The following is a 15,100-nucleotide window of genomic DNA, read 5'->3' as shown; positions in this document are numbered from 1 at the left end:
AAAACTTGACTGTCCATTTTGCGGCACTTGACCAGAAGTTGCCTTAGCCTGCCAACACGTCCAGCCTCTTGCTGAGCTGTAGTCACACTCCCTGCAACCAGTGCTAGTGTAATCCACACACCATCTGGGTGTGGTGTTCTGTCCCCTCTAGTGGCACTGAGACCACTTCGAGTTTAATGAGACTACTATAGCCTTAGTTAAGGGCCACATGACTTTTAGCTCATGCAGTAGAGACTCGTGCATTTAGCTCCAGAGGTCCCAGGTTTGCTCCTGCTCGCTGATGACCAGGTTTGTCTGTGGTCTGTATTACACAGAAGGTCAGGCTAGATGATCACAATGGTCCTTTCCAGCCTTGGGATGTAGGTATCTATTGAACTGGTCCAGCTTGCACTTTTACTCCTGTTTCAGGAAAGAGGTGGAGCATCCCTGAGATACTGTGCATGTTGCAGTGGTGTTTTCTGACTTTCTGAAGACACCTCTCGGAAGGAGGTACAGATATTCCAGACTCCAACTGGCAGAAGCTGCTCATGACTTGCTGTTGCCGCAGATTCTCCATATGTAGACCTGCGCTTCTGGAGCAGGGCCATACGTATGGACTGGTGGGACCACGTTGTTTTGTGGACCTGGGAGGACCAGGAGTTGATCCAGAACTTTCTCATGGAGAAGCAGAGGTTCCTGGAGCTGTGTGATCAGCTTGCCCCAACCCTCCCGGGTCAGGACTCACCCATGAGGGAGGTCATGCCGGTCCAGAAGCAGGTGGCTATAGCCATCCTGATGGCAGTAGACTGGAAGCACTGGAATGTGTTACCTAGGGAGGTGGTAGAATCTCCTTCCTTTGAGGTTTTTAAGGTCAGGCTTGACAAAGCCCTGGCTGGGATGATTTAGTTGGGGATTGGTCCTGCTTTGAGCAGGGGGTTGGACTAGATGACCTCCTGAGGTCCCTTCCAACCCTGATATTCTATGATTCTATGATACTCCTGGCTGCTACAGGTCCATTGCTAACCAGTTTGGTGTGGGTACTGTAGGAGTGGAGGCCATCAGGACTGTGATTTACCCAAAGGTGGTGGGCATAAACATTGTCTCTGAAATAATTGCTGGTTTTGAGAGAACAGGCTTTACAAATTGTGCTGGGGCCATCAGTGGGACTCCCCTGCCTGTAGTTTGCCCTCTTCAAGAAGCACGTGAATACATAGACCACTAAGGGTACTACTCCATGATTGTGCAGGCCCTCGTCGATCACATGCCTATTGACGGACGCTAATGTTGGCTTCCCTGGCAAAGTGTGTGATGCTGGGTTTTCCGCAGATCAGGACTTTACCTTCAGACAGTCTGGGACAGTATTCCCACCAAATAACATTGTTGTTAATGGAGTAACTGTCCCCAGGGGTTCTCAAACTTTTTCTTTCTGAGCCCTCCCTTCCTCCCCCAACTCCACAGCTCACCTGTGCCACAACAACTGTTTTTCTGCTTATCCAGTAGAGTAAATTAAAAGACAGGGCCGGCATTAGGGGGTAGCAAGCAGGGCAAGTGCCTGGGCCCCCATGCCACAGGGGTCCCCACAAAGCTAAATTACTCAGGCTTTGGTTTCAGCTCCGGGTGGCAGGGCTCAGGCTTCATCTTCATCCACTGATAATGGGCATCAGCTTTCTGCCCTGGACCCCAGTGAATCTAATGCTGGCCCTGCTCTCTGGTTTATTTTGGCAGACCCCGTGAAACCTGCTTGCAGCTCTGCAGGGACCCCAAACTCCTGGTTGAGAACCACTGTTCTAGGGGACCCCACATACCCTCTTTTGCCATGGCTTATGAAAATGTGCTCTGATCTCAGAAGGCCTGATAAAAGATTTAATTACACCTTCAGTTTACTACCTGTGGGTTTACAATCCTTTTAGGTAGTCCACTTTCTGGAGGACATAACAGTTCTGGAGATTCCTGAATGGCAAAGGGATCTTCTATTCCAAGATGCCTGGAGCAAGTCATCCAAATGCTTGCTAAAGAGCTTTTCAGGCTTATAGTGACTGACCAGCACATATATGATTGGAGTGGGCTAGTGACTTTCAAAGGAGGCCCTAGAAAGTATGCCCTGCTGCAAAATGTGACCACCCATCTGCAGTTCCTGTACTGAGAAAAGTTGGCAATCATCAGGATTGGTTGAAAATTCATGGGGAAATCAGTAGGATGTTGTGTTTGCCTGCAGATGTATTGCAGCCTCCCTGAATGCTCCCTGAAATAATGCAGTGACCTAAGGACAGCTTGGGCTCACAACACTGGCCCTGATCATACTTCTGTAACAAAGGATTACAAAGCACTCCATCCTTGGAACATTTATGGACTCATAGTACAGGACCTGTGGATCACATACAACCTCCCGGTTTATTTCAGACAGTTCATATGGCATCCATGGATTACATACTCCCCTTCCCCCAGACCATAACAGTCTTGAGTAATTGGTCAGGTAGCTCAGGATGGTCTGGTATGACCAAGTCGCATGGTGCGGCATACTGTCGGGGAGGGCAATGTAAGATTCTTAATTTTAGCACCCCAACAAAACAACGTGTGCGTGTCTAGTACAAATTTCACCATAGCTGCGTGTTTAACTTTTCTTTTCCCTTCTCAGTATCCTTTTTGAATTTCACACAGTGGTAGGGGTGGTGGGAGGGGTGATGCCAAGGTACTGGTGTGTGTTCTGCCAGCTTGTAATAATAATTTAATTCGGCCGTAAGCTGGAAATCCATCCCAGCTGTGTTTTAATAACAACAAATGTGGAGGCAGAAGTTTAACGGGTTCTGGTGCTACTTCTAGCTCTTCTGCCCATTCGGCTGCAGGCTACTCCTCGGGGCATGCTCAAACAGCTCCTCTGAGTATGGACCCAGGATGTGTTGCAGCTTTTCCAGCAGCAAAGCCTCCCCAGCGACCTGCGTGAGTGTCAGAGTCACTTCCTGAGCTTGATCCAAAGGCTCCTGGCTCTCCTGGGGTGCTGCCTGTGACTCAGGAAATTGTCATGTGCTGCTGTGGACTCAGAGCTTGCTGCAGTTCCCAGTACTAGGCTGAATTCCTTGTCTAAGAGGCAGGTAGACAGAAATGTGGTTGTCATCCCTGACTCCAAGTAGTTGGTCTCAAGCCACCAGATTCTTTCTCTGCATTGAGCAATGGTCCGGTCAATCTCCGACACTGCCAGCTTCTCCGATATGTCCTGGTACACAAGCTCTTATCTGGTACTCTTGCTGAAGTCAAGCATCTTGGTTGCCTCACATCAGAGCGTAACCAGAATCTGGCTTTGTTCCTGTGACCAGTTAGCAATGCGCTTGGTGGAAACATGGCCTAGGATATCTTCTTACTGGCCATAACTAATGTAGAAGATGGTAAACTGTGCTTATAGTTCAGCAGTCAGAATAAAAGGGAAGGGTTAAATGCTGAGCAGCTGGATGGGAACCAAGGGGGGTTGCTTCTGGTGCTTGGGAGTCAAGTGGGTAGTGTTGGGATAGCAGGGCTGAGAAATATTGGCCCATGAGATTTCAGGAAAGCGTCGGCAGACTTTCCAGACTTGAGTTTGGTGACTCGGGCTTGATCTATGTCCAGACTGCAAAATGATAGCACTTGGACCTGAATCCCAGTGGGACTTGGACTCAGACCCAACATCCCTGGTGGGTCCTAGGACTTGGGTCCTGAGGATTTACTGACCCAAATCAGAAAGATTTGTGTGAGGACGGTAGAAGGGGTTTGGGCTCAAACCTGAGTCTGAATCTGGGTTTATAATGCCACGTACCTATACCCAAAGCAGCTCCTTAGAGTCCACTCTTCTCTGGCATTTGATTCAGAGACTTTGTTACTGGAGAGTGCTTAAAAATGTTTTTGTGCATTTCATATTGGTGGGATCAGCCGGATCTGCTCCATAATAAAGTGAACAAGCATTTTCCCAGTGTGGCAAAGTCTAGAGCATCTGTCTGCAGGAAAAGAGCCTGGGGGGAATCGGGGTATGAAAGGGCCTAAAGCCCCTTCAGAAACCTCCTCGGTCACCCTTCTCACCCCGACAGGCTACAGAATAACATCCTAGTTTCACCCCAGATGGTCCCATCATCCTAGGGGACGGGGAAGGGAAATGTCTTCAGGGGAGCCAGCTCAGGTACGGGATTGTCAGGTAGCTGTTTGGGGGGGGGGTGGCGGTGGAGGAGGAAGAAGGGTTCATGGTGGGGTGGGGGCAGGATAGTAGTAAAGACTTGTGAATTGCTTAAAATGAGGCCTTTTCTTTTTAGGAACAAACTGTTTGGGATGGGGTGGGAATTCCCTGATCTCTGCATTCAGAAACCAAAGCCCTGAAGTGCTCATAGATGGATTGGGCAGGGGCTTCTGGAAATAGTTTTTGGTCCCAGTGGGGTGAAAATCCAGAGCCTAAAAATAAAGAAATGAGTGTATCAGAAATAGCTAGATAGGACAACTGTCCGAGTAACTCCAGGGAAGTTCTCACAAACTCCCAGTCCTGCCCAAGCCCAAGCCCAGACGCGGCCCCCCAGCTCCCAAAATAGACCAGGCCAGAGAAACAGAAGTACCAAGACCTGAGGATGAAGCTGGATTCATTTGTCATTGTAAAGAGCATATGGCACAGGCACAGTCTCTTGACTCAGCTTTTCTGCTGACAGCAATTTGTGTATTATTGTTTTGGTTAATGGGCACCGAAAATTTGCCTTTGAGACAAATTAAATTAATGCCACTTAAAGCCAGCGCCAGCAGAACCCAATGAGTGCCCCATCCCCCATAGATGCTAGCCCTCCCTCCTCAAAATCAGGTCAATACCTCAACCCTGCTGAATCCTCTGAACAGATGTGGGTTATTTTGGACCCAGGTGGGATGAAGAGTAGATTCCAAAGTATGAGGGAGAACCAGCTGCCGTGCTCTGTGGTATGGAAGGACATGTCCAAAGGATGGATTCTGAGATGGAGGGTTCCCAGTGCATCTTTTTCTGTCACTGGCATAAGAGAAGGAATGTTTCTATTTATGGAATGCAAAAAATTTGTCTGCAAAGTCTGTTCTTCCCAAATCCCCAAATTGCTGCTTACTGCTGAGGGGACTGTTATCTTCTGGATATTTGGTGACATCATTTCCCTTGCTGTAGGTCTGGGCAGTGATTGAGTCATGTCCTGCATTGTCCAGAGATGCCAGAATCCCCTACAGGGGGTGCAACGTGTCTCTCACTAGGAAGCTTCCCCAAAGGGCCTCTATAATTGCTATGGGGTAATGATGCAGTAGCTTAGTGATGCTGTGAATAGTGTGCTTTGTGTGCCGGTGCCTGCAAGTTCCAATCTGGCAGAGGTGAATTTTCTCTGGAGAGGAAATGTGAGCCAGGGAACTAGCCTGGTACTCTTGAGATTCAACGTGAATTTCCTACTCTGCTCCAGATTCTATCTGTGATGCTGTACAAAGTGTTTCCTGGGCCCTAATTCGCCACCTGTAAAATTAGAATTTTTTTAAATTTGCCTAGGAGCTGCTGTTGTGGAGCAGGACCCTGCTGTGCTAGGCACTGTACAAACTGAACAAAAAGACAGTTTCTGTCCCAAGGAGTTTTCAGTCTAAGTAATAATAATAGGTCTTCCCTATCTCACATGGGTGCTTTGAGGATAAATAGATGATGAATTATGAGGTGCTGAGAAACTAGGGTGATGGTGGTCAGATAAGTGATTGAAATATCTAGAAAATAGCGATTAATATCAGATTGTCTACTCTTTGCAGTTGTTTTTCCTCTTTGTGACATGCCTGCAAACAGATAGCAGCATTCTCAGCTGTATTCAGGAGGATTACAGATTTCCTTCTTTATTCTTGGCCGGCAGGTCATTCAGATTGTGACTCTTACAACTGCATGTACCCTATACTCCAGGGTTTTTTTTGCTGGGCCCCCCTTTGAAAATATTTCAGGCTGTGACAACACCCCCCCACTCCCAGAAAAAAGTGATGGCAAATTACTGTAGATACTCATAGGAGCATTAAGCAAAGCATGTAGTCATCATCTCTGCAGTCAAAAGCACTGAAGCCTTTCAAATAGTGTAAAGCAACAGTATGGTAGTGCCACCCTTACTTCTGCACTTCAGAGCTGGGTAGCCGGAGAGCGGCGGCTGCTATATTCCCCCCTCCCACTCCAGTTCTCCTTTCCTCCATCCGGGAATTTGAAATATGGTAACCCTAGCAAAGGATATAAAGGTTATCACAATATTTTTTGTGATCTCACGACTCCCCTACAATAGTTTTGTGACCCCCTTTTGGGTTGGGACTCTAAGTTTGTGAAACGCAGCTATACTCCTTTTGTAACTCAGTTGTGCAGCTAATGTGAGATGCCCCATTCTCAAAGTAATAAACTGGGTGTAAAATCCTGGAACGTTCTTTGTTGGAAAGACACAAAGAATGTGTAACAGACCCTGATCTTACATGTTTTCCTTCCCTCTGCAGGATTTCTGATTCACCGTCTGTGATCTCCTGGATGGAACAAGGGGAGGAGCTGTGGGTCCCAGATCTCCAAGGATTTGAGGGACAGGAGATCCCAGGAGGCACATGCGCCAGTGGGGAACTCATTCAAGCAACTCAGAAGCCCTCAGGTGCATGAATTAAAAAGATAGGATTCCCGCCAAAGCCCCGGAGTTCCCCCAGTTCTGCCTGATCTCACCCCAGGTCTCCAACAGGTATTGTATCCTCCTGGCAGATGCTGTTCATGGCTTCCTACTCACCTTTGTCATAAGCTCCCTCCCTTCCCCCTTCCTTTCTCTGGGGGTTCAGATAGTCTGAATTGGCAGGATTGGCTCCTCTTCTCTCTCCTCTGGGTGAGTTGGAGGGTTTGTGGGGGATATGATTCCTGTTTTTCATCCCTCATGATTATTTCACTCTCTTTGCAGTTCCCGTTCCTGAGACTCTTGTTCTCCCTGGCAGAGGCAAGGACTTGTGTCCGGATTCTCTCCATTTATGGCAGTTGCAGAGGGGATGGTAAATGAGGATGTGGAGGACAATCCCCAGCAGAACGTCCCTAACAAGCTGGGGCTGCAGGGGCTTGACCATGGAGAAGCTTGTGGGACTGACAGCAGCTCAGAAAGGCAGCAGAGAAACTGCTCAGGAAAGAGAGAGGTTCAATCCCTTCCGAGTGACAAAGGATTCAGGGGCAAGAATGTCCCCCAGAACTACCCCACTGGAGAGAATATACACCTGGATACAGAGTGTGGGGAAGCCTCTGGTCTGCACTCAGGCCTGGGACAACATCAGACAGCCCAGTGGGGAGACAAACCCCATAAATGTGCTGAGTGTGGGAAATGCTTTTGTGGGAGCTCGAACCTGATTACGCATCAGAGAATCCATACGGGAGAAAAACCCTATCACTGCCCCGACTGTGGGAAAAGCTTCAGCGTGAGATCAAACCTCACAACCCATCGGAGAATTCACACAGGAGAGAAACCCTATAAGTGCCCTCACTGTGATAAAAAGTTCAGCCAGAGCTCAGACCTCACTAAACACCAGCGAATCCACACAGGGGAGAGACCCTACGGATGCGATGCATGCGGGAAAAGCTTCAGTCGGCGCTCTCGGCTCCTGACGCACCAGAGAGTCCACACGGGAGTGAAACCTTATAAATGCCCTAAGTGTGGGAAAAGCTTCCGCGTGACCTCCCATCTCACTAAGCATCGACGGACCCACACAGGAGAGAGGCCTTATCCTTGCTCGGAGTGCGGGAAGAGCTTCAGCCAGAGCTCAGACCTCACTGCCCACCAGAGGACCCACATGGGGCAGAGACCCTACGGATGCCCTGACTGCGGGAAAAGCTTCCGCCAGAGCTCGCACCTCGTTAGACACCAGAGAACCCACATGGGCGAGAGGCCCTTCAGATGCACTGAGTGTGGGAAAAGCTTCAGCGTGAGCTCAGAACTCCTCTCCCACCAGAGAACTCACACTGGTGAGAGGCCCTTCACCTGCCCCAGCTGCGGGGAGAGCTTCGGCCGGAGCTCCACCCTGGTCCTACACCAGAGAATCCACAGCCAGGAAAAGCCCTACAAATGCCCCGACTGCAGTAAAGGCTTTGGACGTAGGTCACTCCTCATCCTGCACCAGAGGATCCACCTCGGGGACAGACCCTACAGCTGTGGGGACTGTGGGGAGAGCTTTATTGACGGCTCCAACTTTGTGAAACACCAGAGAGCCCATGTGGGAGAGAAGCCCTACAAATGCCCCGAGTGCAGAAAAGGCTTTGTGCGCAGCTCGGATCTCATTAAACACCAGAGAATCCACGCCGGGCACAAGCCGTTCACATGCACTGAGTGCGGAAAGAGTTTCAGCGAGAGCTCCAACCTGCACAGGCACCGGAGGGCCCACATGGGTGACCGGCCCTACATGTGCTCCAACTGTGGGAAGAGCTTTGGCCAGAGCTCTGACCTCATCAAACACCAGCGCACGCACATGGGTGACCGGCCCTACAAATGCACTGACTGCGGGAAAAGCTTCAGGCAGAGCTCAGACCTGGTCAAACATCAGAGGATCCACAATGGAGAGAAGCCCTACAAATGCCCGGACTGTGGGAAAAACTTTAGCGTGAGCTCAAGCCTTGCCTTGCACCAGAGAATCCACGTCACAGTGAAGCCCTACGAGTGCCCTGAGTGCGGGCAAAGCTTCAGCGTGAGATCCACCCTGTCTACGCACCAGAGGATCCACAGTGGAGAGAAGCCCTTCAAGTGCTCCGATTGTGGGAAAGGCTTTGGCCGCAGCTCCAACCTGGTCAGGCACCAGCGGATCCACACCGGGGAGAGACCTTACCGGTGCTGGGACTGTGGGAAAAGCTTCACTCAGAGCTCAATCCTGAATAGACACCGGAGAGTCCACATGGGAGAGCGGCCTTTCCTGCCTGCTGCATCAAAGTGATGGACTAAGCCAATGATACCTTGGTCAGCTGGCCTGAGGGTTTTTGGCACTCGTTGCCTGGCCATACACTCCTCACGGCAAGAGACAGCTGTGACCCTGGGCTAGTGTGACTGCGAATGATGATTTTATTATCCATATAAATGTCTAGCCTTTTCCTGAATCCTAGTACACTTTCCTCCCCTCAGTACTTCCTTGGTTCTTTTCCTGGAGGCCTGAGTTCCCTCATGGCGGCTGAGGCCTTGTCTACACAGGAAAGTTAAGGTGTGAATTTAAACTGATCTAGTTATCCCTGTTTAACCCCCAGCCCCATGTGGAAGCTTTTATTCCAATATAAGAGTGGTCTTTTTCCAGTTTAGTTTATATAGTTTAGCCACAGGAATTAAGCAAACTGAATACGGCACTCTTATGCTGGTATCACTGGCAAAACTTTCCCCACACAGAGAAGTCCTGGGGCTCTCTGGTTTCTGGAACTTTGTGGAGTAAGTTCCCCCCCTCCCCTTGTGTTCCAACAGTGGAAATGCATGGATGTCTTCTCAGTGATCTCACAGGCTTCTTCAGGTCGGTTCAAATCTTAACCCCTTCCTTGCTGCTTTCCCAAAGGTCAGCGTTAGCTAGCCAGTGGTGACAATGACTCAGACTTAGCTGAGTCCGTCACTGTACAGCAGCATCAGCCGCTCTCAGTGGTGGAAACAGCGCTAGGGACAGTTCAATGGTCCATGTTTGTTGGGGGTGGGGATGTTGATAGAAAGTGAGCTGAAAGGGGCTGTTCAGATAAAATACCCACAACAAACACTGGAAAAGGATCTAGATTCTACTCTCAGTGATGCTAGGTTGAATACTGAGTGGCCCCAGCAGACTCAGTGGAGTCACTCTGGATCGATCCTGGTGTAGGATAGAGTGGAATGTAGCCAGATGGGGTACGTCTACAAAACGGGAAAAGTAAAACCCATGGCGGTGAGTTTATGAGCCCGGGTCTACAGACTCAGGCTTGCAGGGCTCACACTAGGAAGCTAAAAATAGCTGTGTCCATGTTGTGGCTTGGGCTGGAGCTCGAGCTCTGAAACCCAGCCTGAGCTGGAAAGTCTACATGGTAGCATGAGCCCCGCAAGCCCCAGACTGTAGACACAGGCTCTGTGCCTCACTGAGATATTTTTGCTGTGTAGACGTACCCATGGCATTTAATGGTTTATTATCTCCTCTTACTCTCTGCTAAGAACTCTGTTGTTACAGTGGGAGGATATGTACTCCACAAGTGTGTGTTTCCCCACTGGTTCCTATAAGGCTTCCTGTATTAATGGTGTTGCTTTCTTGGCAGATTCAGTGAGGTAGAAAATACAGCAGCATTTTACCAGAGGAATGATTTTTTTCAGTGGAAATTAAAATATATTTCTGTGCAGAATGTCTTCCCCCAAATCAGGCTGGCAGTCTGGGGGACATCAGCACAGCCACTGGAGAAGCTGGAGATGCATTTGCCATAATCCCTGATATCAGTTATATCATCTCAGTGCTGCTTTGATACTTGTCATTTTGTTAAATATCCTTTTTCTTTGAGTGCATTTGTCAGTCCTTGTGTGAATGTTGGTTTTGCTCGCTGTTCATGGAGGCCTGGTCCTCAGCTGCTACATAGCAACATAGAGCGATGCTGATTGAGCCAGAACCTCAGCTGGAATAAAAGAGAGTACAGCTGGGATGTTTTAAAGAAGCTTAAAAGCATATAAACAAGTTCTATGAGGTCACATCCAAGGTACCATTGCAGCATTGTTCTCTGCTGTATATTTATAAGACATCCATGCAAGAGATGTCCTCTGTGTGTCATGCATCCACAGGGTCTGGTTTAGGTCCAGCTGTAATCCTGAGGAGTGACTCCAATAGACTGCCAGGTCCCAAGAATTTTGGCGATCCTGGTCTCTCTCCATGGCTCCCTGCAGCAAGTCCAGCGGAGCCAGTCTCCTGTGAGAGACTTGTCCTGTACTCCTCCAAAGTGCAATGTTCGCTGTAAAGTATTTGCAGCGACACCAGGAAGCCTTTTCAAAACAAGGTAACAATTTATTAGTCAGCTGGCTCAGAATCTGAAAGTCCTTAGGTTGCATAGAAGGAAAAAGAGGTGAAGACAGAATTTGGTCTGGCCCATGTCAGGGCTCTACCCACAAGCTGCTGTAAAATCCATTTGAGCTCTGTCTCAGTGCCTGTGTCTGTGGTTCCAAGTATATGTGTTTCAGAGTAACAGCCGTGTTAGTCTGTATTCGCAAAAAGAAAAGGAGGACTTGTGGCACCTTAGAGACTAACCAATTTATTTGAGCATAAGCTTTCATGAGCTACAGCTCACTTCATCGGATGCATTCAGTGGAAAATACAGTGGGGAGATTTTATATACACAGAGAACATGAAACAATAGGTGTTACCATACACACTGTAACAAGAGTGATCAGGTAAGGTGAGCTATTACCAGCAGGAGAGGTGGGGGGTACCTTTTGTAGTGATAATCAAGGTGGGCCGTTTCCAGCAGTTGACAAGAAAGTCTGAGGAACAGTGAGGGGGCGGGGGGGGAATAAACATGGGGAAATAGTTTTACTTTGTGTAATGACCCATCCACTCCTAGTCTCTATTCAGGCCTAAGTTAATTGTATCCAGTTTGCAAATTAATTCCAATTCAGCAGTCTCTCATTGGAGTCTGTTTTTGAAGTTTTTTTGTTGAAGAATTGCCACTTTTAGGTCTGTAATCGAGTGACCAAAAAGAGATTGAAGTGTTCTCCAACTGGCTTTTCAATGTTATAATTCTTGATGTCTGATTTGTGTCCATTTGTTCTTTTACTTAGAGACTGTCCAGTTTGGCTAATGTACATGGCAGAGGGGCATTGCTGGCACATGATGGCATATATCATTGGCAGATGTGCAGGTGAACGAGCCTCTGATAGTGTGGCTGATGTGATTAGGCCCTATGATGGTGTCCCCTGAATAGATATGTGGACACAGTTGGCAACGGGCTTTGTTGCAAGGATAGGTTCCTGGGTTAGTGGTTCTGTTGTGTGGTGTGTGGTTGCTGGTGAGTATTTGCTTCAGGTTGGGGGGCTGACTGGAACCAAGGACTGGTCTGTCTCCCAAGATCTGTGAGAGTGATGGGTCGTCCTTCAGGATACCAAGCTCATCTGGTTGTAGATTCTTGATGATGTGCTGGAGAGGTTTTAGTTGGGGGCTGAAGGTGATGGCTAGTGGCGTTCTGTTATTTTCTTTGTTGGGCCTGTCCTGTAGTAGGTAACTTCTGGGTACTCTTCTGGCTCTGTCAATCTGTTTCTTCACTTCAGCAGGTGGGGATTGTAGTTGTAAGAACACTTGATAGAGATCTTGTAGGTGTTTGTCTCTGTCTGAGAGGTTGGAGCAAATGCAGTTGTATCGTAGAGCTTGGCTGTAGACAATGGATCGTGTGGTGTGGTCTGGATGAAAGCTGGAGGCATGTAGGTAGGAATACCAGTCAGTAGGTTTCCGGTATAGGGTGGTGTTTATATGACCATCGCTTATTAGCACCGTAGTGTCCAGGAAGTGGATCTCTTGGGTGGACTGGTCCAGGCTGAGCTTGATGGTGGGATGGAAATTGTTGAAATCATGGTGGAATTTCTCAAGGGCTTCTTTTCCATGGGTCCAGATGAGAAGATGTCATCAATGTAGCGCAAGTAGAGTAGGGGCATTAGGGGACAAGAGCTGAGGAAGCGTTGTTCTAAGTCAGCCATAAAAATGTTGGCATACTGTAGAGCCATGCGGATACCGATAGCAGTGCCGTTGATTTGAAGGTATACATTGTCCCCAAACGTGAAATAGTTATGGGTGAGGACAAAGTCACAAAGTTCAGCCACCAGGTTTGCCGTGACATTATCGGGGATTCAGTTTCTGATGGCTTGTAGTCCATCTTTGTGTGGAATGTTGGTGTAGAGGGCTTCTACATCCATAGTGGCCAGGATGGTGTTTTCAGGAAGATCACCGATGGATTGTAGTTTCCTCAGGAAGTCAGTGGTGTCTCTAAGATAGCTGGGGGTGCTGGTAGTGTAGGGCCCGAGGAGGGAGTCTACATAGCCAGACAATCCTGCTGTCAGGGTGCCAATGCCTGAGATGGTGGGGCGTCCAGGATTTCCAGGTTTATGGATCTTGGGTAGCAGATAGAACCTCGACCAGGGGTATTCTAGGGGTGTGTCTGTGCAGATTTGTTCTTGTGCTTTTTCAGGGAGTTTCCTGAGCAGATGGTGTAGTTTCTTTTGGTAATCCTCAGTGGGATCAGAGGGTAATGGCTTGCAGAAAGTGGTGTTGGAGAGCTGCCGAGCAGCCTCTTGTTCATATTCCGACCTATTCATGATGACGACAGCACCTCCTTTGTCAGCCTTTTTGATTATGATGTCAGAGTTGTTTCTGAGGCTGTGGATGGCATTGTGTTCTGCACAGCTGAGGTTATGGGGCAAGTGATGCTGCTTTTCCACAATTTCAGCCTGTGCACGTCAGCGGAAGCACTCTCTGTAGAAGTCCAGTCTGTTGTTTCAACCTTCAGGAGGAGTCCACCCAGAATCCTTCTTTTTGTAGTGTTGGTAGGAAGGTCTCTGTGGGTTAGTATGTTATTCAGAGGTGTGTTGGAAATATTCCTTGCGTCGGAGACATCGAAAAGAGGATTCTAGGTCACCACAGAACTGTATCATGTTCGTGGGGGTGGAGGGGCAGAAGGAGAGGCCCCGAGATAGGACAGATTCTTCTGCTGGGCTAAGAGTATAGTTGGATAGATTAACAATATTGCTAGGTGGGTTAAGGGCACCACTGTGGTGGGTTATTCCCCCTCCTCCCTCCCCCCGCCCTCCCCCGACTCTCCTGCTGGTAATAGCTCACCTTACCTGATCACTCTTAGAATCATTTCATAGAATCTCAAGGTTGGAAGGGACCTCAGGAGGTCATCTAGTCCAACCCCCTGCTCAAAGCAGGGCCAATCCCCAATTTTTGTTACAGTGTGTATGGTAACACCCATTGTTTCATGTTCTCTGTGTATACAAAATCTCCCCACTGTATTTTCCACTGAATGCATCCAATGAAGTGAGCTGTAGCTCATGAAAGCTTACATTCAGATACCTTTGTTAGTCTCTAAGGTGCCATAAGTCCTCCTTTTCTTTTTAAGCGTGTGTGTGTGCGCGCGCGTGCGCTGTGTCCTAGCTCTTAACACCTGACACTTTTCCCCTCCAAAGCTTGTCTCTCTCACCAACAGAAGCTGGTCTCTCTACTACCTCTCCTCTTTATTCTCCAGCTGGGAGACCTTCTCTCTGCAGGGAAGCCGAGCAGTGTGGGAAATCTCCTTCCTCTTGGCTGTTAGTTGCTAGGTGTTACTGTCCCGACCACTGGGGTTTACATTCACATGTGTAGACTTTATTTAGTTTGTTAATGATTCTGGTTTCCTGCTGAGTTAACAGCTCATTCCCTTTGCTTTACACTCAAGGCTTGTCTACACTTAAAACGCTGCTGTGTGGCTTGCACCACTGTAGTGCTTCATTGAAGACACTACCTATGCTGACAGGAGGGCTTCTCCCATCAGCGTAGGTATGCTTCCTCCCTGAGAGGCAGTAGCTAGGTGGATGGGAGAATTCTGCGTCGTTCACAGGTGTAGATTTTCACACACCCCTTAGTAATGTAGTTATACCACGGCAATGCAAAGCCCAGAGGGAAACTGAGGCACACACAGGAATCATAAAAATATTACCAAAGCCCCCACATTCATCATATTATGGAAGTTATGTACAGAAGAGCATGCCCTTTCCCTAACACCACAGTAAACCCTACTTAGACAGTGTACGACAGATGGCATGTAAGAGTACAGAGTAAGAGTAAAAAATTGCTGGCCTATATAGACCGCCAAAATTCACACCTCACTGAGCTTCATAGTTAGCTGTCCTGTACCCTGAATTACCCCTAAGGAAGGCTGCACAGTTGGGTGAAAGGAAAATATATAATGGATAGATTCTATTAAAATGAGTGAACTACACCCCAAAGGGAGCAGAGAAGTTGCATAAAAAGCGAAAGGCAAACATTTTCAGACTTAAGACTCATCGTTTGTAAAGCCACTCCGTGCTTAAACCTAAGAGTCGGTTTGCTTTTTACCCTTTTGCTGAATAGATTTTGGGAGGAACTTTATTTTCCAGCCCAGAGGCTTGCATCACCTGGCTCTATGCAGCCTAGTTGAGGTGTGTGCCTTGATACAGTCCTT

The 15,100-nt window shown here is 48.3% G+C and overlaps 1 protein-coding gene and 1 long non-coding RNA gene across 2 annotated transcripts; one reads left to right on the top strand and one right to left on the bottom strand.

Moving 5' to 3' along the window:
* Positions 1-2,308: 2,308 nt before the first annotated feature.
* On the bottom strand, positions 2,309-6,879 carry LOC125621857 (uncharacterized). The gene is made up of 3 exons (XR_007352604.2): positions 6,708-6,879; positions 4,789-4,960; positions 2,309-4,386 (listed from the first exon to the last, which is right to left on the bottom strand). It is a non-coding gene; the product is annotated as an uncharacterized LOC125621857 (long non-coding RNA).
* A 60-nt stretch (positions 6,880-6,939) lies between these two features.
* On the top strand, positions 6,940-10,428 carry LOC125621762 (uncharacterized). Its single transcript, XM_048819013.2, has one exon. It carries the CDS (start codon positions 6,940-6,942, stop codon positions 8,875-8,877), a length of 1,938 nt encoding a protein of 645 aa, XP_048674970.1. The 3' UTR covers positions 8,878-10,428.
* The last annotated feature ends 4,672 nt before the right edge of the window (positions 10,429-15,100 follow it).

Source organism: Caretta caretta, chromosome 14 (assembly GCF_965140235.1).
Source record: "Caretta caretta isolate rCarCar2 chromosome 14, rCarCar1.hap1, whole genome shotgun sequence".
In the NCBI taxonomy this organism is placed as follows: Eukaryota; Metazoa; Chordata; order Testudines; family Cheloniidae; genus Caretta; species Caretta caretta.
This window is presented reverse-complemented; position numbering and strand designations above follow the sequence as displayed.